This window comes from Larus michahellis, chromosome 4 (assembly GCF_964199755.1).
Source record: "Larus michahellis chromosome 4, bLarMic1.1, whole genome shotgun sequence".
NCBI lineage: Eukaryota > Metazoa > Chordata > Aves > Charadriiformes > Laridae > Larus > Larus michahellis.
This window is the reverse complement of record NC_133899.1, coordinates 92,042,319-92,063,551: the sequence shown is the minus strand read 5'-3', so window position 1 is coordinate 92,063,551 and position 21,233 is coordinate 92,042,319. Positions and strand designations below refer to the sequence as shown.

Genomic DNA, 21,233 nt, shown 5'->3' with positions numbered 1-21,233 from the left:
GGCAAGATCCAGCTCCCCACGAGGCGCCTGGTGATGTTGCCAGCCTCTGCCGTCTCCTTTCAGCCTGTGCTCTGCCCTTTCTTGCCTCGTGCCCCCAGTGTAAGCTGTTGTCCAGGCAGATGCCACGATGAATGGGAGAATGCGGGCACCTGACTTCAAGCTGCCTTTCCTTCGCTCTTCCATCCCCTCGGTATTTTTTCTCCCACTCCATTGTGTATCCCCCCCCCAGCCTGCTCCTTTCCCACGTTTCTCCCATCTCTGTACTTCTCCTCCCAAAACACGTGTCCCCCTCTCTCCCGCCCAGAGGCTTCTCTTGCCTTCGCTGCACTTGCTTCAGTTAATGCCTTTCTCTGCCAACTGTCTTTGACCATCCTGGTCCGCCGGCTTCCCCAGTCCCCGCTAACAAGCGACTGTAGAGGAGCAAAGCCAGTGCTTTCCTGCCTATTGTTTTGTTATCTGCCCTAAAACAAACTCTGTGCTTCCAACTCGTGGCCTCTCTCCGCTGCCAAGTGCTCACGTAGCCAATAATGCGGTTTAGCTGGGTTAAATAAACCCTGGCAGGCTCTCAGCGTGTTTTACAGATTTTTTTTTTTGTGTGTGTGTGTTTGTGTCTCATTACAGTGCGAATGAACGACCTTTATCAAGAGAGCAAGCGAACAAGATTTCATCTCATTATTTTCAGAGAAACTAGTTAGTTACGGTCCTCGGAAAGCTGGGCAAAGCTCCACTTAAATTTCTGTTTGAAGCACTTTCAGGGCTAATTGTAACCTGGAAGGGACGGTCATCTGTGATTGACTGCTGCTTTTTGCCCAGGTTGGAGAAAAAGCCGAGCAAGGTCACGTGAACTTTATATCCACCTAAGTCTGCAGTTTTACTGAAACTTCTGGAACATCTCCTAATTTCACTTTGGTGCTACTTAAAATTATAACAAAGCAGACTGCTCCAGACTTCCAGGGTTCTTTGTTGAGGGATCTGTTTGACCTGCTCCAGTTAAAGGATGGAGAACTTCTACGTCAAGGCACGTACGGATCAGCTTGAATTCCAAGACTGGGATGTTTTTGGAGGGAGGCGAAGAAACATATATGAGCCAGAGAGGCTTTGCCTGAAAAAATAACCAGCATCTTACGTTTTCACCAGACAAACTTTTTTTGCGCGTGTAAGTACAACGAATATGGAAAATACACGGCCGGTTACAAAAGGTTGGTGACCTGTCCTTTGCAGAACAGATGTTTTTCTCTCACAACAGCAAGGACCACGCATGACGCTTGGACACCAGTTCTGACCATAACATTGCACAGTTTTTATTATCTGGATTTGAGCAACTGAACATTTTTCATGAAAAGAGAATTTGTTGAAGAGTCTGAAAGAAGCAAGTAGCTGGGGAAGGGTTAGTATCAAGACCTCTCCTGGTCCCCCCCTTTCTTCCCGTTGGTATCTTGGGGCAAAACTTGCCCGTTTGCCTAAGAGCTGGCCTTTTCTTCTGCAGGCCGTTGCAGCGTGGTTGTTCTCCTTGAATGTTTCCAGTTCTTTCCGCCATCGTCAGTAGGAGCTGCTGCCTCCTAGGCACTGTCAGGCCAGGCTGTTGCGTTGGCAGTACTTTGAGTTTTTAGTAGAAAAACAGTCCTTCCAGTAGACTGGTCAGTGGCAAAAAGGAAGGCAAGCTGCTAAAGCAGGATTATTTACCCAGGCTGAGCTATCAGCTGCCTGCAGTTGCTCTAGTTGTTAAAAACCACTTTCCCAAGAAGAAAGGTAAGAGAGAGAAGAGGGGACAGCACTACAGAGGAAGAGGCATCTGTATTGAGAAAAATTTGCTCTGGAAATAGGAACTGGAGGGGTGAAAAAATATGAACTGTCCGAAAACCAAGCTGAATATTTAAAAGATTGCATCGCTGCTGCTGTGTGCTGGTGGTCATCCGTGCTGGAGCCGAGACAGGGAGATACATTCAAAGAGTCAGAAGGAGATGCAGATATTAAGGCAGTCTGTACGACGCTAGCCACAATCCCAGCCTGGCCCGTTACCGCCTGTCTGGGAAATGACAGCTTCCAGAAGGACGTTATTGTTTGTGCTATTAGAAATCAACTGTAACAATTTCTCAAAATCTGTTTGAGCTTCAGACACCCCGGAGACGGTAGCTTTTAATTCTAACCACTCATAGTGCCATTCGGGTATTGCCAGCCTAGGGGTGAGCAAGAACACCAAAATAAGCACTTTTTAAAACTTAAGTATTGCTAGCTAGGTTAAGTTGCAGCCCTGCCTATGATTTTTCCCATCTGTAAGCAAAGAAATAATCTCGTCTTATTCTCCGAAGAGGGGGGTGGGAATACATCATTTATTTTTTTTTTTAAGTCCTGGCGTTGTCTTTGTCCACGCAGAGCCGTGCTGATTTTCTGGGACGCTGTTAGCATTCGAGGGTTCGATAGAGAGGATCCAGTTTCAGAGCTGAGCAAAATAACGAGGCGTGCAAAGTCATTGCCTAATAACGAGCATCCCCATCGGGTTTTTTGAGACAGCTGTTGGAACTGGAGACTACTTTTGAAACCATGGCCCTTTATCATAAACTACAGAGCATGTCGCTCCTGTATTACAACTGAATCTAAAGCCCTTGATTTATTTGGGATCAGGTTGCCTGTTAGAAAAGCACCTGGAAGCTGTTCAGCCGTATCTCCTGACCCATGGGTTGTGGTAATTAGGTGCTGGGCAGAAAATAGAGTTTTAGACAACTTGTAAGAGGGTTCTCCAGAAGGTTTCTGATGGCCAGCACAGCCTGGTCGGTTCTGCTTTCAGCTGCCTCCCCGAAGGCCCTGGGAGCCAGGTCGAGTGGTTGGGCAGCTCCTTCTCCTTGGGCAGGGAGAACTTATTTTCTCTGCTGATTGTTCCCAAGAGAAGGGTAGGCAGTGCCATTGCTCCCGGCCTCCGACAAGCAGGAGGGGGGCTGGTTTCCGCCAGGCGGCTGCAGGCAGGCGGAGCCGGGTGTTTTTGCGGCCCGCTGCCCAACTGCTCCGCTGGAAAGAGCGTTTGTGGTTACGCTGGAGCACTCCGGAGCAATCAGTTAAGTTTTGCTGATGTGATTTACTTTGGTCTTTTGTGTAAGTTACTGACAACCATAACGCTGTGCCAGACCTGTCGCTCGTTGCAGAGAAAACAGACCCTCTCCTAAAGGAGACGTTTTGTTGTTTAAGCCCCAAGGTCTTCCCCTGGAAATAGGGGCTGGTTCTAAAAATACAGCTCTATCAAGCCTGCTGAGAGGCGGTTAGATGTTAGTTGTGCGGGGTCGGTATCACGGCTTTTACCAAAGTGATGCTATGATTAGAGAAAGAGAGGAAGGAGGGAGAGGAAGGAGGGAGCCCGCGGCAGCCGGGGTCTGGGCAGGGTTGGAAGCTCCCTCGGGGTACGGCAGGAGCCGGTCCCTGTGGGATGCGATTCCCGCAGGCGCTGACGGGCGTCACAGCCCACCTGAGCTCCCTGTTGGGGTGGGGATCATGGACCACCTTATTTTTTTCCTTGATAACGGAACTCCGTGCTGAGCTCCTCTTCTACACAAATATGGGGAAAGGGAAAAAGGCATAAGTTGACTGGGGTGTCCTTGGATTGCAAATACCCACTGAAGCCTCATGAGTCTTAAGTGTCTGTGACTCAGGGGCTTGTGTGGTTTAGGCGGAATTAGAGTGAATCTTGTGAAGAGAAGGTCAAGGTCGGATATTAATGCCCCTGTTTTTAAACATTCCTTCTCTCCATCCTCTCCCAACCTTCTGTTTTGTGCCGTACAAATGCACAAACGCTTTGTCCTCTGAAGCGCATTTAAAATCTGGATTAAAGAGATTGCCTGAGCCCCTACCAGCGGCAGTTCACAAGACAGGAGACTCCCCTCCACCCGCGCACGTAGATATAGACTGAAATCTGAGAGCAAGAGACACACGCGTGATTTCCCCCCCGCGCACCCCCCCATCCCTCCCTGTCACTCACGCCTCCCCATTAAGATTCGCGTTCACTTATGGAGGTAAGCGTCCAGCCATAGATCTCCAGATTTCTTCAGGGACCTGGGGAAAGAAAACGAAGAGAAGTTTGTTTGGCACGTGAATCTTCCCTTTGTCGCTTTAGTCCCACAGAGCAGCTTGTTACTGAATTTGAATATTGACCCTTAGGGCACCCGATACCCTTTGCCAGCGCAGCAGATACAGCAAGAAGAGCTACTTATTTTGCTCTTTAGACCCCCAAAGTGATCAGTTTGAGACTCGGTGTGGAAGAACTTCACCCGATGCCCAGTGTGTTATTCGTAGTCCCTCCGGCCCTGAATAAACAGCAGAGGGGCATTGCCCGGGCTCACCATCTTGCACCTCTGAAGGAGTTTCCTCCCCCCCCGGGAATTCTCACGCGGGATTCCCCATCTGCATCAGCTGCGCAAGCATTACGTGGCAGATCTGAGCTGGTTTGTTCCCAGAAGTCCTCCAACGAACAGAACGCGGTTTGGAGGCTGGAAATGTGGTTTCATATGGTTTATAGGAGATGACCCTTCTATCGGGAGGGCAAGAAATCGCTGAGGCGGTTTCTGAGAACTTGCGTAGGGACGTGGGCACCGCATGGTGGGACACCGGGCGTCACCCACCCCGGGTCTCAGGGTGGCATGCATTTTCCTGTGCTAACTGGACGAGAGGTTTTGAACCAGTTTGCAGCCCTTCCGCGTGGTGGGGCCAACCTGCTTTCATTTGCGTTGGCTTAGAATGGTTCGAGAGTGGAGATCCCTGGGCTGCAGAACACTTTCTCATGTTCCCTGTCATGAATTATTCCCCTTGGAGTAACTGAGACAGAAACATTAGCACAGAGGCTGCCTGACGAGGACTGTCAGACTGGTCTGCAACGATGCCTGTAGGGAATAGCCCTTGGCTGCTGGCAGGGCTCAAATGGGAGGCAGCGTGGGCTGTAACCTGACTCGCTCCCCTTTGATTCTTCTCACTTTGCAGGCCGAAGACATGCTGCCAGCTCCCGAAAACCAGAACCGCCAGCTGTCAGAACAGCATTTTGAAAAGGTATTATTAAATATAGCACGTTAAAAAGGTATTATAAAAAAACGTGTGATAATGTTATAAGAAAGGTCCCTGTTAGATCAGGTTGGTACCCATCTAAATGCTCACTAAGCGCTTTGATAACACTGCTCTGGTTGCAGAAGCTGCTCTAGGGGATAGTTATTTCTTTCCCTCCCGTGACGTAGTGAAGCAGCTTCCCGTCTGTTGTCACCCGGCGTTAGTCTGCTTTTATTTGTCATAGTGTCATTTCTGCTGTGGGTCGACATTTCTGCAGGTGTTCCTTGGACCGCGATATAAAGATTATTGACGCAGTGACACCAGATTACACCATATCGAGATGGTATTTCTGGAGGGTCTACAGTGTCCTGAATTCTCTGTGCTAGAAGACATAGGATGTTCGTGTCACAATGAATTGCAAGCTGCGGATGATGCTAAAAGGACCTTACCCAACTATGTCTACGAATGCTTTTCCAAGAGGCTTCTCTTCGTATGGGACTCCGTACTTGGCACATAATGACTTCACCAAAGGTTTCACCTTCCAGAAATTGTGCCGTGGCATTGTTGGAAACAGGCTTGAATAGAGAAAGAGAAAACAAACCTGAGAAAACTCGAGAGATTAACCCCAAGGGATGGGCATCTCCGTCTGCCTCCTCAGAGGGGCTAATTATTAATGCCTTCTCCTCAAGCTGCGCAAGCAGGCGAAAGAAAGAGAGGCACCGAGTGGTATCATAGAATCATAGAATCATAGAATTGTTGAGGTTGGAAGGGACCTTTAAGATCATCGAGTCCAACCTTTAGCCTACCCTGACAAGAGCCACTTCTAAACCGTGTCCCTCAGTGCCCCATCTACCCTTTTTTTAAACACCTCCAGAGATGGTGAATCCACCACCTCCCTGGGCAGCCTATTCCAATGTTTAATAACCCTTTCAGTGAAAAAATGTCTCCTAATATCTAATCTAAACCTCCCCTGACGTAACTTGAACCCGTTTCCCCTCGTCCTATCACTTGTCACCAGGGAGAAGAGGTCAGCCCCCATCTCTCTACAACCTCCTTTCAGGTAGTTGTAGAGGGTGATAAGGTCTCCCCTCAGCCTCCTCTTCTCCAGGCTAAACAACCCCAGCTCCCTCAGTCGTTCTTCATAAGGTTTGTATCCGTGATTTACAGTCCTCTGTTTCAAGAAGGCTTGTGAAAACTGAATGCATTGATTTCCCACCTCTGCAAGCTCACGGAACAGCGAAGCAGGTAACGAGTAATTTGGGATCCCTTCGCCCTGCGCTGTTCAATGGAGATTTCCAAATTTCGCTTCCAAACCAGCCAGCTTTACCCTAAATGCCATTTCTTCTACATTTTGTGTTGTCATTGGCAACAGACTGCCCATGTGGCCCCGGACCCTGGTACCCAGCAGCGCGCACAGCCCCACACAGCTTTCCCAGGCTATAAACCACTGAGGTGCTTTTAATCACGGAGAGGAGATTTTTGAAATGGATAATCAACTTCAAGTAGTTAGCTTTAGGGTATAGAGTCCATCGCCACGGTAACTGGTAGGCAGGTACTGCGGACTCCTAATGAAACCCCAAACTAAAATTGTGAGAGTGAAAGTTGAAGTAGCCGGTAGCAAGGGAGAAAGATGCCATGCTGTCGTAGAAGCAGGCTGTGATTCTGGATTCTCTTTCCTTGGCATACGGTAGTGCTCCAAAGGTCCTGCCCCATCCCCTACCCGCGCCTTTATCGGACTTTCCCTCCCCTCGGGTCCAGTGCTGTGACAACCCGGTAACGGCCAAATGACTCCGGCTCCGTACTCACTGGTGCTCGATCTGAAAATTCAGGTGCCCGGTGAACCAGTCGTTGAAAAAGGACTGCTCGATATTGCAGGTGGCTGCCAACTGTGACGGCAAGAAAGCAGCTGTGAAGGTTAGTGAATTCACCTTAAAATCAGAACCAAGCTCGTCTTTGCCTGTCGCAGGGGCTGGTACCTGTCGTACTGCACAACTGAGCTGAGGCAGCTGGTTGGAGCAAGGGGAGCTTTAATCCTCCTTCAGGGCTTGCTGTCAACCGCTGTGCTGACCGTGTCTCCACGGGCTCGACCGGTGGTCAAGGGGACAATATAAGGAGGCAGTTTGTGGATATTTCGTGACGAGTCACGTACAGACTCCTAAAGCTCAGCAGAGCTCAGCCTCTCTTGGTATGACAGTACCAAGGTGGAAAAGAGGGAATGAAAAAGGCATGGGCGCAGGAAGCCCATGTTCCCCATCCCAGCTGGTCGTTGCCCAGTTTGCCTTAGGAGCGAGGTCTAAATATTCCGCAAATATTTCTTAGCTACTCTTGCCATTAATGATTGTAAAACGAGGTAGTCTTTCTTAAAATCCTCTTGCACCCTGAAGTAGCTAGGCTGTGATTTCTACATAGTACCCATGGGAGACGGGCTCTCCTCGCCCCCCCGGGATGCAGCGCAAAACCACATCAAAGACTCGCCTCTTTCTCCCTGTCGGACACACGTTTTCCCTGTCTCTCCCTCCCACCCACTCTCCCTCTCTTATGATCCCCCTCCCCAAATCTCTCACTCTCAAAACCCCTCTCTGCCTACAAATTCCGGTTGCATAAAGTGCTTAAGCAAAAGCTTAAGGTGAACACCTGAACGCTCCCAGGTGCTTTCCCGGACAGTGCTTTATTTTCGGTGCTTTAGTGCTTTTAGCACAAGGGAGGGAAATTGACTGTCAGGCTTTGAAAGCTCACATTCAAGGCCCCAGTAACAACTACAAACACTAATTATACTAATTAACGTGAGATGATTTCTTCTCTCAGCTCACTTATACCAAATTCATGTGGCCAGTGTCAAAGTTGCTCTCGTTATCCTCTGGGTCTCAAATAGGACCGGGGCCACCGTAAATAAGGGGTGCCCTTTCAGCAGGGTGCATCTGTCCGCCCAGGCGTTAAAAAGATGTAGGAAAGCAGCTGGTTTTCATTTCAGCCCTTATTGCTGAAACATAAACTTTAGAAATTTATTAAGCTCTCTTTTCAGGTTTGATTTTGATCGGGGCTCTTCTTTTTCTCCTATGTGTGTGCCAACATAAGCCGCACAGGAAAGCCAGATAATGTTTCTTGAACCTGATACTGCCTCAAATCTGAAGGAACCTTTTGATTGTCAAATTAATTACAGGCGTTTGGATTTCCGTGTCTTGACTCGGCCTTACTGGCTCTGGGGAGAATATCTTCATGGGATGGCTCGCGGAGAGACACCATACGCCGGTACCTGGGGACAGTGGTAACCTGTCCGCTTTTTAATTTCTAATTCGTTTTGGGGTGAGTAGGGGTATTCTTTCCCGTGCCGGTTACCTGAGAGCTAAGCCAGTCTCTGTGCTTCTCGCAGTCGATTTCCATCGGAATGTGATTCATCTGGGTGACCCACACAAACCAGTGACTCTCCAGAAACCTTCAAAAGGGAACGGGCAAAAAGGGCGACAATCGATATTGCAGATCGGGAGAGCGGGTGAATAGAGTGGGGTGTACGGGCAGCAGCAGGAGACGCAACCTGTCGGGAAGGTATTTCTCGGCGGTATTGAAGCAGATACCTCTCTCTCTCTATGGAAACCAGACAGAATCACTTCTGTGATGAATTTCCCTTTCCCTCTTTATACCTTTGGGAATAACCCGGTTATGATTAAATACAAGCAGGACATCCTGCTGGGCTATCCCTCTCCCTCACGAGTGGATTGATCTCTCATGCTACTTTTGCAGTTTGGTAAATAAAGGCGAGCCAACTCCTTGGGGGGAAAAAAAAAAAAAGAAAAAGCCCCGATTTAGAAATTCCCAGAACCGTTTTCATCTTTCCCCTTGCTTGCTGGATATACGTTCATTTCAAACGCCGCCTGCCCACTTGTGTTAGCTTGCTTTGCAATTTTGCTGACTTCGGATTTTTCCCTTTCTTCTTCCACTTTTAGCTTAATCAAAATCTGGCAGTTTTGGAAATAACAAGTTGGTTTGTCTTAAGTTTTTTTAGCTTGACTTCAGACCGAAAATGTTGGCTGGGCACTTACACGAACGTACGTCTGTTGAATGTCCTCTTTTCCTAAGGCCCAAAGTGTTTTGAAACTATGAAAACTGAAGTTGTAAACAGCGACATTAAATTTTGTGGAGGCAAAAGTTCTAATGTTGTAAAGGGGTTTGTACGTCTGGTGCCTTTTCTTCTTACTCAAGAAATTAATTTATTTTTTTTTATTTTTTTTTTTAGAAAACGTTTTTCACTGTAATGAAATGTTTTCCTAAAACTAATGCTGACTGTGGGACTAACTGCCATCCTCTGGTACCAGCCGATGTTCAGGCCACGCAGTCTTCCGCACTGGGAGAAGTGGTGAGCATTTCACTTACTGGGAAGCACGGGCAGTGCTCAGGAGGGCTCATGAATTACCTTCCCAGTCAGCTGGGAAGAGGGTGGCCTGAGACACTCTGGAAGGGTCCAGCCTTGACCAAAATGGAAAAAATGCATAAACATGTTGGGACTGGGCAGCGTGTGAGAATGGGGAATGAGCAAAGGAAGGAGAATCCTGGCTGGACCATCACAAGGGCAGGGGAAGATGCTGAGGACCAGAACCAGCTCTGCTGGGGGGAGGTAGGACTGGGAGATGATACGAGGAGGGTGAAGCAGTGAGAACACCCAAGGTAACAGAAGTGAGGTCAATGATTGCGGAGAACCTAAATAGGGAAGGCCGGTGGGGCACAGCAGAGCTAAGACTTGATTTGTCTGGCTCTGGAGGGAGGGGAGAGCAATGAGGATGCCCGTTATCTCCTACCTGACAAAAGTGAGGAGAAACAGGGATCCCAGAACGCCATAGAATGGGATGTATGTGATGAAGTAGCGCATGTAGTAGCTGATGGCCCAGGCTAGGTCCTAGGGGAAGACAGAAGACATTAGGCATCGCTTTGCCTATCTCATATAACGTGTCCTTGCGGATTATGTTAAGGATGGCGGATAACTAATACAGCGATCCCTGCCACCCTCCCTCTGCCAGCTCTCTTGCAGAGGTGACTGACCTCCCTCCCTTCTCAAGTGTGATTTCTTACGAGCCAACCAGACCCCGTAAAGACCGAGGGAACGTTTCACTCACCGCCCAGAACCTGCGCCTGATCATGGTCGAGATGATTTGGATTTGGAAATACACGGGGATGAGCAGAGGTGGGAAGACTGCAAAGCAAAGGGAAATGTTTTGGCCATCGGAGGGGTGGAAAGGCGTGCGAGATGAGAGTGACACGGTGATTTAGGACTGGGTCTAGGGAAAGTCTGCCGAGCGCTGGTGCGAGAGGTGAGGTGCTGGTGATGGGGGGTGGTTGCCTTTCTGTGAAGAAAGGATGCTCTGCTTTGCACCCATCATCTTGACTTATCAAAGAGCATTGCCTGGCAACGTGCATTTTTTCCATGGAGCCTCTCACGCAGAGGTTATTTCCCACTCTCGGGTGTTGGCCTTGCTTTAGGTGACCATGCTGGCCATGTTCAAGGTGCTTGGATATCATCAAGAATACACTGAACTGATTTTGGGACCTGCACAGGGAATGGCGGTCCTGAAGAAGGGAAGGATGGGTTGAGACTTAAGGAGTCCCAGTAGGGGCTGGGAAGATCAACTGGCATTCAGGGAAAAAGGAAGAGTGTGGGGCAGATACTCACTGAGGAAGAAGTACTCGTGCTGGTGGTTGTAAGGCAGGTACTTCAGCTTCTTCTTGCCATACTGCGGGACACGGAGGAGAAAGCTCAGGCGCGGATTATGACACTCGCATGTAAGAGAAGAGTCTCTGCAATACTTCTTTATTTATCGACCGGGGAGTTTTGACTGAATTCCCGCACCAGTAAAGGTACAAAGTGTTTTGGTATGGTTAAATATCTTCGTAATTGTGCTACGTGTAAATTCCTTTTTAAAGTTTTCTGGCGTGATATTCAGATATTCTTTTTTCTTGAGAGCCTGATGGCATTTTAATGTATTTTTCTACCTTCTGCCATGCCTGTGGCTGTGCTAAGAGCTGTTGTCATCTCCATTGTTACCCATACGAGTGCGATAGGCGCGGTAGAACCACGGAATGGTTTTAAACCCTGTTATCAGGCACAAGATTTTCCAATGGCTGGTACCCACGCATTTAAGAGCGTGATATCGATTTACGTCTTCTAGATAATGGCTTTTTTATACCCCAAGAGAAGGCTTTCATTTCAGTCATATATAAGAGCCCTTCTGCCTCTTGAAAATCCTGTGTGTGCAAGACGTTCCCTATACACGTCCATGTACCAGTACGTATGTCCCCTACAGGTGTCTGGAGTTACTTTCTCAATGGTATAAAAGCTGGCTGAGAAACCGTTAACTTTTTGATGTTGTATCCCCCTGTGTTTTACTTGCTGCAGATGTTTCTTTGTTTGTTTTCTTTGGTTTGTTTATTTGTTTTTATAACTAGAAATCCTTGTTCCATTGTCAAACAGAGCAAGGATGGTACATGGTTTATGTCCTTTGTGTGGGTTTTTATACAATAGGCAGTAAATACTTTGGCTCTAGAAGGGCAGATTGAATTAAAATCCCTTAACATAGCCTGTTATTCCATGTGCAGCGTGACAATACATATTGAATGTAAGAAAGTATTGCTTATGGAAGCAATATCCCCCCAACTGCATGGCAAAGGCTCCAGTGGAGAGGACCTTGTACAGGTCGTCTGGCAGACGACCGGACTAACTAGTATTGGAAGATATTTTCTGTGGAAATGGAAGACCGGTTTAGAAATGCTCTTGATGAAGTACCAAGGAACACCATATCTTCCCCTCGTGTTGGTATTTCAAGCCAGCAGGATGAAGTTGTCTTTTAACAGCTTTCTATCTTTCCAATCTCATCTTCATTGCTTTTTCCCAAGCTATCCCAAAACCCTTTTTCCTGTGGTCAGTATAGGAAATGGATAGGGAATTGTACAGTCAATCTTGCTCTTCAGCCCAAGGTCTGTGAGGGTGTGAGAGCCAAACTCCTCTTAGACAACACAGATGAAATCCCTGGATGTCGCATTTCCTTTTTTAGCGTCCCTGGAAGTCTTGACTGCGTAAGTCTATCTACCAATACTAGCCAGCTCCTGGTATTGCGCAAGCATTCTCCGAAGCCCCTTAGGACAATGGTTTTCCATGTTCAACCCACTTTGCCTTACCTCAACAGGCTGTGTATCTCCGAGGACAAAAACATGCAGCATGTTCACATCTGGGTCCTTCTTGAATATGTTGGGCTTGGCATGGTGTTGGAAGTGACGATGGTTCCACCAGTTTGCAGAGGCGCCCTGGGCAGATACAAGAACAAGGAGTTCACCCATGGGAAACTAATCTGATGGTAGGATTACCCATTCGTTTACATAAACTAAACAAGTGCAACCCTGATTATGGCCAAACTGTTATTTGCTTTTGAAATAGCAATAAGATCATCCAGTCCAACCATTAAGCTAACCTAACACTACCAAGTCCACCACTAAACCCCCTTCCTGCCTTACTGATTATTATACTGGTTTCCCTCTATTGCCTGTGAGGAACCAGATGAGACAAAGTGGCTTTGGGAGAATGGGCGAAGCTGTGTCCCGCCCCCCATAAGCTCCTACTGCAGGTGGATGCCGAAATGCCTGGACTGCACTGGGCCTTGCCCAGGAGAGAAGTTCTGAAGGCATCTTGAACAGACGGGAAGTACCAGGATGGGATGTTTGAAAAATACTATACTTTAGTATGAAGGAGGTGGAGGCCCTGGCAAAAATATCATGTTACAATAGGGTTTGGGGCAACTTAATAAGCTTTGTCCCCATGCTATAAATTGGTGCAGTTCCACTGAAGCTTGTGGAACCGCTGTGTTCTCTAGCAGCTGTGATTATGCTCTCTTATCTCTTCTGCGCAACAGCTCCATGCGCAGTGGTCACCAGCTTCTCCTCTGCGCATCGGCTCACTGTGGAAAGGCTTAGAGCTGCTTAGAGTTTCCTACTTTGACATTGTCAAAGTGACTGCAGCTGTTTCCACAGTGCCCTGGGGCCATAATGTCCTTTACCTTCAGGTGTCCAATGACAAACTTGTGGACGATGTGGTTCCAGGAAGACTTTTTAAAGACAGAGAGGTGTCCAAAATCATGTTGCAGCCACCCTGCCTGGGCCTGGGATGAAGGGAAATCAAGTAGTTAGGAAGCTGTTTGAAACCAGACTTAAGCGCAAAAGGAAATGGAGATTGAAGGCAAGTTGTGAGTGAGAGGAAGAGAGGGAATTAATTGAAGTGAAAAGGTGAAAATCTCCGTTTTCATTCTGGAGGGGAACACAGAATCAGTCAGGCTGGAAAAGACCCTTGAGGTCATCAAGGCCAACCGTAAACCCAACACTACCAAGTCAACCACCACGTGGAAGGAAAGGCCAAAGAGGTGAGACAAATGTGTGAGCCTCAGCAGTGGGTAGTGGCAGGTATATTGTGAATATTTTTCCCTGATGTGAATGTTTTGCACTGGTAATTAATTAATCTGACAAGTTCAGTGCACACTGGCCTGCTCCTGAGTGATTTGTGTAGCCAGTATGCTCTGCGCCTCCTGCTTCTCACCTGGGAAGTTGTAAGGATGCAGGCGAGGATGAGAGTTGTGATCCAGCCAGTGCCGAGGTATGACACCATTAACCAAGCCAAAACTTCCATTGCAATAATATGGCCCAAATAAAGAGAGAAGAACAAAGGACTTGCTCTGAACAAGTTCATGTCCTCTGCTGTCTTCCTCAGCGTCCGGAAATCCTCCACCAGCTGGGCCTGCAAAATAGAAACGCAACACACAGTTTCCAGCTTGTGAGTAAGTCTGAGTGTGTCTGAGGAAGGAAAAACAATTTCTGTACCAAGGACCCCCCGCTGTTTCTTGCATTGGTTGGTTACTCCAGAAGTAAGGAAGGACCTGCCTCCGCGTCCACCCTGTATTCTGGCTTTTCATAGCACTTTCCTATGAATAAACACCCTGGCTGGCCTGAGCCCGCGTCCTGACCTTTTGCACCTTGGGCTAAGAGAGTAATTCAAGCCTGTTGCTGTGAACCAGCAGCATCATCTCACTCTGTTGGGAGTTACGTCAGCTGCTGACTCTCGTCTGAATGAGCTTTACAGGTATTAAAGGGGCGGCTGGAGAAGGAGAGCATTCAGTCCTCTTACTTATGCATAACTCCGGAGCTCCGACAATGAGCGCCCAATATCAGAGCACCCGTCGTCTGTTTGATATGTGGGTCAGCTACCGTGCAAGCGTTCATGAAGGGCGTTCCCGGGTTAACGCGGGTGAGCATCGTCTCCTCTATTGTGAGTGACACAGATATATCATAATCATGGCCGGCCACAAACAACGGGACGGGATTGAGTTTCGTGGCAAGAGCCAGTCACGCCATGCACCGTGCCTGAATAATGAATGAACAGACTGTCTGGGAGTGATACAGAGCTGCCCTGAGGGTGCCGAGTGGATGGAAAAGGTACTTGCTGGGTTGCTGCTCCTTAAAAACGGCCACCGAAGTGAGACATCTGGTTCACCTCACCCATAGGTGCCTACTGCTCGTGCCATGCGATAGCTTTGCTGGTACTGGGTTCAGCAGGATAAGCCAGTTTGTGTCTCAAAGAGGTATTTCCCTGGGAGTTAATTTGTCAAAGGGAACTGGGGAGCAAACAGTGAAAGAGATTCAAGTCTTTTTGAGGTGGCGAGCCACTTGTTTGGAAGTCTTTTCGGCCTACTTTGCCTACCCTTCTCCTTCCCCCATAACAGGCGAGTGGTGACATGTGTTTGAGAGCTTGGTCACCAGAGAAGGAATAGCAGAAGGGACACCAGTCACGAGGGCTGGTGCGCATTTCCCGGTCCACACGTCCCAGTTCCCATTTCCCTTCAGGATGGGATCAGTCCAGCCTGGGCACCTGGAATGGGCTGCTAGAAATGGGATATGATTATCATAGATAGATCTGTTGGTGGCTTGGTGGGACAGGAAAGGCTCTACAGCCACTCTGAATGTGCCACCTCCCCCCTACACCCATTTTAATCTATACTGGGACGCGCACATTGCTATATGGAGGTGTTCGGATAATACTGAGTATTCTCCCTCTCCGGAGCTGCCTGTAGTGAAGAGACCTTTATAATCTGTCCACCTCTGACCTGGAGGACATGCCACGAGGAAAGAAATGGTGGAACATAAACCCCAGCTCAGAAAAAAATACTCACGTTTTTATCTCGGTCCTGGCTGGGTTCCCCTGGAGCAAGCTCTCCAATGAGTAACGGCTTGAGAAACTTTTGCACCAAGGTGGGGTTGATGTGGAAGGCCTGGAATGCATCCTGGAGTGGAAATAGGAGTAATTGTGTGAGATTTGGGAGCAAGCTGTTGCTTTCTACTCATTGTGTCATTCCTGTCCATCTTCCAGCACCGTCCTTCTCTGCAGTCGTCCCCACCATGTTACTGTGACAGACGGATTCCAGACTTCCACCTCTCTGACCGGTGTTCAGAGGCCGAGGAATTTGCTCATCTAGCAGGAAGCGCGTGGTGAGAGCTGGGATGCTATCTAGACATATGGTGAAAGTCACCTCGAGAAATTTTTTTCTCAGCAACTAAATACCTAAATCCTGTTAATTCGCTTAGAAGGTAGGCAGAGGAATTTGTGCAAATCCCCAGTAGGACATAAATACCCTTTGAAAGTCTGCTGCCTGGAGGGAATTCAAGAGAGGGGGTGACTGTGCTGACTGAACCTGGAGAGGACTGCAGATACAAAAAGTATTACGGGATGTTTGGGCCAGCTGGGGCCAGCTTGCTTACATATTTTCAAGACTTCTTCTAATATGGAAGGACAATGCTTCGTTTGCAGAGTCTTTTTGATCCTGGCATTCATGAGTTTGCCTGGCTCTTCTTTTTCCGTACTCCTTCCCTTTCCAGGTGTTTTTGTCTACCTGTGTCCTACAGGCGCCAGATGGGAGCACATATTTGATGCATTTGCCGCTAGGAGTGTGATCTTGCACACCCTCCCTTTCACGTGTCCTGGCTTGAATTGTAATGCCAAAGACATTTGGCATGGTAGGGAGAGGAAGTTGACCAAGATCAGAAACCCTTACCCTGTCCTTGCCCTTTTCTTACTGCACAGAACTGGAGTTAACTCCAGAAATTCACCTAGGAGAGGTGTGAAGATGTAGTTCCACAAAGTGCTAAGACCGGTACAGAAAAAAAAGTCAAAAATAGAAGTCAGGAGTACCACGCTTCAGCCTTTCCACCTTTGTGCCATTGCCTAACAACAGTAAGGACCAAGTAAAATCTCACTTCTGGCTCTAAACAGAAAGGGCAGGCTGGAAAGCGCTCGCTGTGTCCAGCTGACCCTTCTGGGAGCTGACCTCCATCAAAAGTCTAGGTCTGGCGTTCAAAAATACCAGCCGACAACCTTGGTCCCAAAGTCCACCAAAATCAATAGAAACTTTCACCCAATTCCAAGACTTTTGATTGAGCTTCGAAATAATGCCCTGGCCGTAGACGTTTTGCCGTGGGAGGCACAGGAGGAGGGAGGGTGAAAGCTGATCTAAGCCATTCGACCTGCGGTCAAAGAAACGATATACGAGAAGTTAGAGATGCAGCGCTGCAGGGCTGGGGGGAGAGCGGAGCTAGCTACAGGTGCGGGGGAGAATTAAAACTGTGCGGAACGATTTACAGATTATAAAAGCCATAAAACGCCCGAGTCTCTGGGGGAAGAAGTACGTGGTGGGGGGGGGGGGGGAAGTCAGTTCAATGGGGGAGGCAAACCAAACTGCCAGAAATGAAACTGAAGTGCGCTTCTCTTGCAAAACGCCGGAATTTCCTAGTTAGGCCCAGCTCCGCTCTCATGCCGGTACCCAAGTGCCCAAACTTGCCCCTTTTGTAACCAATTTCAGGGACAAAGCGATCTCTGCCGCCACAGGGGGCACTTCGGATCAGCTTGCCCGCGTCCACCCCTGAAGACTGCATCACCGGCAAAACTTGTCGCAGCGGGAGCGAGAGCAGCGCTTTTCGACTGCATTGGGTTAAGCCACCGGCCTTACTTTATCGGCGCCAACATGAAGACAAAACCCGAGGGCCAGCAGACCGCTGCAGGCGGTTTGGAGTTCCCCACGCAAAGAAATACTAGTCCTGAATATCAGCAGCTTCCTTCTCGGAGGAATTCGATTTGCTTTACCGTAACTTCGGCACACTTCCCCCTCTCTGGCCTTACCCTCGCAGCCCATCCGAGGTCAAAAAATACGGTCCTCTCCCTTCTCCACGGGGAGCGATGCGCTGAAGGACTCACTTGCCCGAGGTTAGAGTGCAGGGCCGCAGCAGAACTGGTAGCCTTAAGCCTTTTTTAGCAGTGCTCCAGTTATTGTAGCGTTTTTTTCCACTCTTGGACCCAGGAATGTGTCACTGAACGGTTAGGTCTGGCTGCTGGTTTCCTTCCCTGGGGCAATTTGCAGGTGGTGTAAAAGGGTGGGGAGGGGGGGGGAAAGCAGAAAAGGCAGAGAAGCGAACAGCTGACTGTACCTGCTGCGAGGTTTTGCAATGTCAGGGAAGAAAAAGGGGAAGAAGAGGAAAGAGGGAGATGGTTAACACATAACAAGCATTAAAGAATGTTGACTCAATATTATTTAAGCCAATGGGGAGGGGGGAAAAAAAGTGTTTGGAGATCTGACCGGGTACTGCCTGATCCAAGCAGAGGAGAGAGTAACATCTCCTGAATGCTTTTACCATCATGAGACAGAAAGCTACAGTGACGGAAGCATTGCCTTTTTATTAGCTATATCGTAGAATTGTAGACTGGTTTGGGTTGGAAGGGACCTTAAAGGCCACCCAGTGCCACCCCCTGCCCTGGGCAGAGACACCTCCCGCCAGCCCAGGTTGCTCCAAGCCCCGTCCAACCTGGCCTTGAACACTTCCATATCTCATGCGTCTCCTTTACTAATAGGTCCCAAATGTGAGATACTGCCTGGATTTTGGAATTATTCTCAGTTCTGTACTAGAGGAGATAAAAAGCAAAAGGCAAAATACAGTTTCTGGGCAGCGCCACGTGGTATTTACACCCGACCTCCCAACTTTGTGGCCCACTGGCCAAATAAGCTGAAGTGTCTTATGGGAAGTGGGCAAGTGGGGAATTATTCCAGCTGCTTTTGGTGAAAAAAGCTTTGTATTATTGAGGTGTGAATTGTACCAGAGCGTTTGAAGCACTTAGTGCTGTCAGTACAAGGGTGTTTTTTCACATCCTCGAACATCTCTGAAACAGAGTGACTGCAGGGTGCGTTTTCTGAAGGCAACTGTGCGTGATGTGATACCAGAACAGGTTGCCCCAGAGTAGGATGCTGTCTCAGCACGTTAAAGCATGGCCTAAAATGAATGAATGCTCAGTGTCGTTAGTATCCGTAGGGGAAACTCATGCGTAAGCCAGCCTGGGCGCTCCTAACCTGACTGGCATGAGGTGAGCATGCCCAACATCAGAGTCGTGGAAGCTTCTCGCTTAGGTGTCTTGTGAGCATCCCGAGATGAATTAGCTCAAGCTGCACCGAGCAGGGTCTCTTTAGGGCGGCCCGGCGTAGATGTGGAGTTCAGCGAGCGTGTCAGCGGGCAGCTTGTGGAAGACGGATACACAGGGATCCTCTAGAGAACTGGTCCAAGATAAATGGACGAGACGCTGAGGTTCCTTTGGTGCGTGTTTGGGGGACTGGAGGTCCCAACTCCAGGTGGTGCTAAGGAGAATCTGAGAAAGGTGGAAGCCACGTACAAACCAGGAACGTGAACGTGTTAAACTGAATTTTTATCACTGCCCGTTCCTTCTCCTAAACTCTTCCAGTCGTGATATCTTGCGACACAGAACAAAACTTGTCAGTTAAGCCTTGACAGGGTCAGGGCCAAGGCTTTCTCACCCTGAATGAGAGATATTTTTTTTTTTTTTTTATTTTTTGACAGCAAACTGTTAATTCCCCACAGGGAAGCTGGAAACCAGCTGTTAATTCTGATTCAGTGCTCGGAGTGGTGATGAACAATTTCAGAGCGCTCTTAAGACCGTGCTTTCATGGAGCAGGCCTGAGTTTAGTGGGTGGGGGAGGTGGGAGGAGGACCAGGAGCAGAGTCACGAACCTGTGGTTCAGTCTCCCTGGTAAGGATTTGAGACAAACGCAATAGCAGAAGCATTTTGCTTTCTAGTGGAGATATTGGTGTTAAATTCTTGGGGATAGGAGTCAAACTCCTCCGGATTCAGCAGGCCTGCTTTATGCAGCTGAAAGTAAAACCTGGCCCATCTTTTTGAGGGAGAAAGCTATTAATTCAGGGGATTTATTGGAAGGGGACAGGTACACCGAAACGCATCTCAGCGCTTCAAGGAAAAAGCATGGAAAACAACCACGGAGACGGACGGAAAGGAAAGCGTTAGTAATTCTTGACAATTAATTCTGCCACACACAGACAGACGGAGCCTCCCTCCCTCCTTGCTGAGGTGTCAAGAGCGGCGGGAGGCGAACAGTCAACGCTACAGATCCGTCTCTCCTGCCCTCACCATACAGTGTTCGGGAAAGCTCTGAGGCAGCTTCAACTTTATTAATTATGGGTTAATGCCCTGGGGAGAGAACATGCTCTCTTGGATGCGCTTCTGAAGCAGGCGGCTTTGAGGGAAACTGCAGACAACAATCTGGGAGGCAATTTGTTCCTTTTTAAAGGTTTTTGTTTGTTTAGGGGTTTTGGTTTGTTGGGGTTTTTTTGGGGTTTTGTTTGTTTTTGTTTTTTTTTTTTTAAAAGTTGCTGAAACGTGAGAGGTAGCTGAACCCAGCTATGAAGTGCAGGAGCAGCTGTAGCAGCAGCAAATGCTTTGGGGTTGTTTGTTTTTTTTCTCTCCTTTGCTGTAGAAACCTGTAACTCAATTCCCTAGAGAATTCTCTCCTGGGGGGGAAAGCAGCTAAAAAGCTCCTTGTTTTAAAGCCTGGAGCTCACCCTCCTCACAGAAGCGACTTTGAAGCAGAGACCGGCCTCTCGTTAACCCTTTTCTGGGACTCCGCCGTGTCACAAGCTACGCGCTGAAGAAGGGGAAGATTTGGGACACTTTGCTCCTGAATTCGGAGCTCCGGGCACGGCGCAAACGAGAGACAAAGACAAAACAAGCAGGACTTAAGCGGAACCCAGCAATCTCTGCCGGACCCATCTTCCAGAGGCTGGGAACGGCCATGGCTCAACGGAGTTGGTGGCCAAGGAGTCGCATCCATTTGGACCAAGATTTTTTTTTCGCTTCTAAAAGCAGGGAAAGAGAGCAAACGGAGCGGGGGGGGGGGGGGGGGGGAGCTGCACAAGAGCTGGCTCAGCGAGCCACCAGGAAGGCAGGGGGGGACCTGGTGGGGAAGGTGGGGTGGGAGGGGGTGGGGGGTGGTGGTCCTTACCGTGGCATCTTCGCCGGCGCAGTGGCTGATGACTCGCTGCCCCCCCGGGTGCCTGTTTGCCCACTTGGTGACATTGTACACCTTGCGCTCTATCACCAGCCACTTGTCCGTCCTCAGGTTGTGCTTCTGGATCTCCTCCCAGGTGTAGAAGCGGATCTGCGCCTCCGGCTCCCCTCCTTGCTCGCCCCCTTTCCCCATGGGGCCACTTGCTGCTTTGTCTTCTAGCCCAAAGGCGGGGGCGGGGAGGCGGGACGGGACCTTTCCCTGCGCTTCTGAGGGATGTGTCGGGTGGGGGGAAGAGCTTTTCTTGGGTGATTTAACTCAGCTGATCCCCTCTCCTCTCCCTTTCCCTTCCTTCATGCCCTCCCTTCCCTTTGTCTCCCTTGCGATCCCTCCGCTCCCCTCCCTTGCTCGGAAGTGCCCCCTAGGCTGGTTTTCCCCGGACTGATGCGCTCTCTCCTCGCACACAGCCCTGTTTTGTGGGAAGCTCGGCCCCTTCCACCCCCCCACCCCCCCCCCAGCACCCTCCTCCCCCCCCCCGCCAGCATCCTCCCCCCAGCACCCTCCTCCTCCCTCCCCAGCATCCTCCCCCCAGCACCCTCCTCCTCCCCCCCCCCAGCATCCTCCCCCCAGCACCCTCCTCCTCCCCCCCCCCCAGCATCCCCCCCCCCAGCACCCTCCCCCCCCTCCTCCCCCCCAGCATCCTCCTCCATTCAGCCCCCGGTGAGGTTTCCAGCGGGATCACCAGAGCTCCCGCACCAATCCCGGCGCTCCCGCCGCCCCGCCGGCCCCGGCCATTGGCCCCTCCGCGATCTTTCGAAGCCCAAAGCCGGGCCCGGCCGC

The 21,233-nt window shown here is 49.4% G+C and overlaps 1 protein-coding gene across 2 annotated transcripts; it reads right to left on the bottom strand.

Annotated features, from left to right (window-relative positions):
• Positions 1-1,276: 1,276 nt before the first annotated feature.
• Positions 1,277-20,874, bottom strand: LOC141742895 (acyl-CoA 6-desaturase-like). 2 transcript variants are annotated; one of them, XM_074586430.1, is made up of 13 exons: positions 20,391-20,874; positions 15,213-15,323; positions 13,586-13,783; positions 13,053-13,154; positions 12,181-12,306; positions 10,679-10,739; positions 10,125-10,201; positions 9,810-9,907; positions 8,356-8,452; positions 6,826-6,905; positions 5,469-5,594; positions 3,965-4,038; positions 1,277-2,440 (listed from the first exon to the last, which is right to left on the bottom strand). In XM_074586430.1, exons 1-12 carry the CDS (start codon positions 20,586-20,588, stop codon positions 3,987-3,989), a joined length of 1,326 nt encoding a protein of 441 aa, XP_074442531.1. In that variant the 5' UTR covers positions 20,589-20,874; the 3' UTR covers positions 1,277-2,440; positions 3,965-3,986. The 2 variants fall into 2 exon arrangements, with proteins under 2 accessions (XP_074442531.1, XP_074442532.1); XM_074586431.1 differs by having other exon boundaries at positions 1,277-2,177; positions 20,391-20,864.
• Positions 20,875-21,233: the final 359 nt, after the last annotated feature.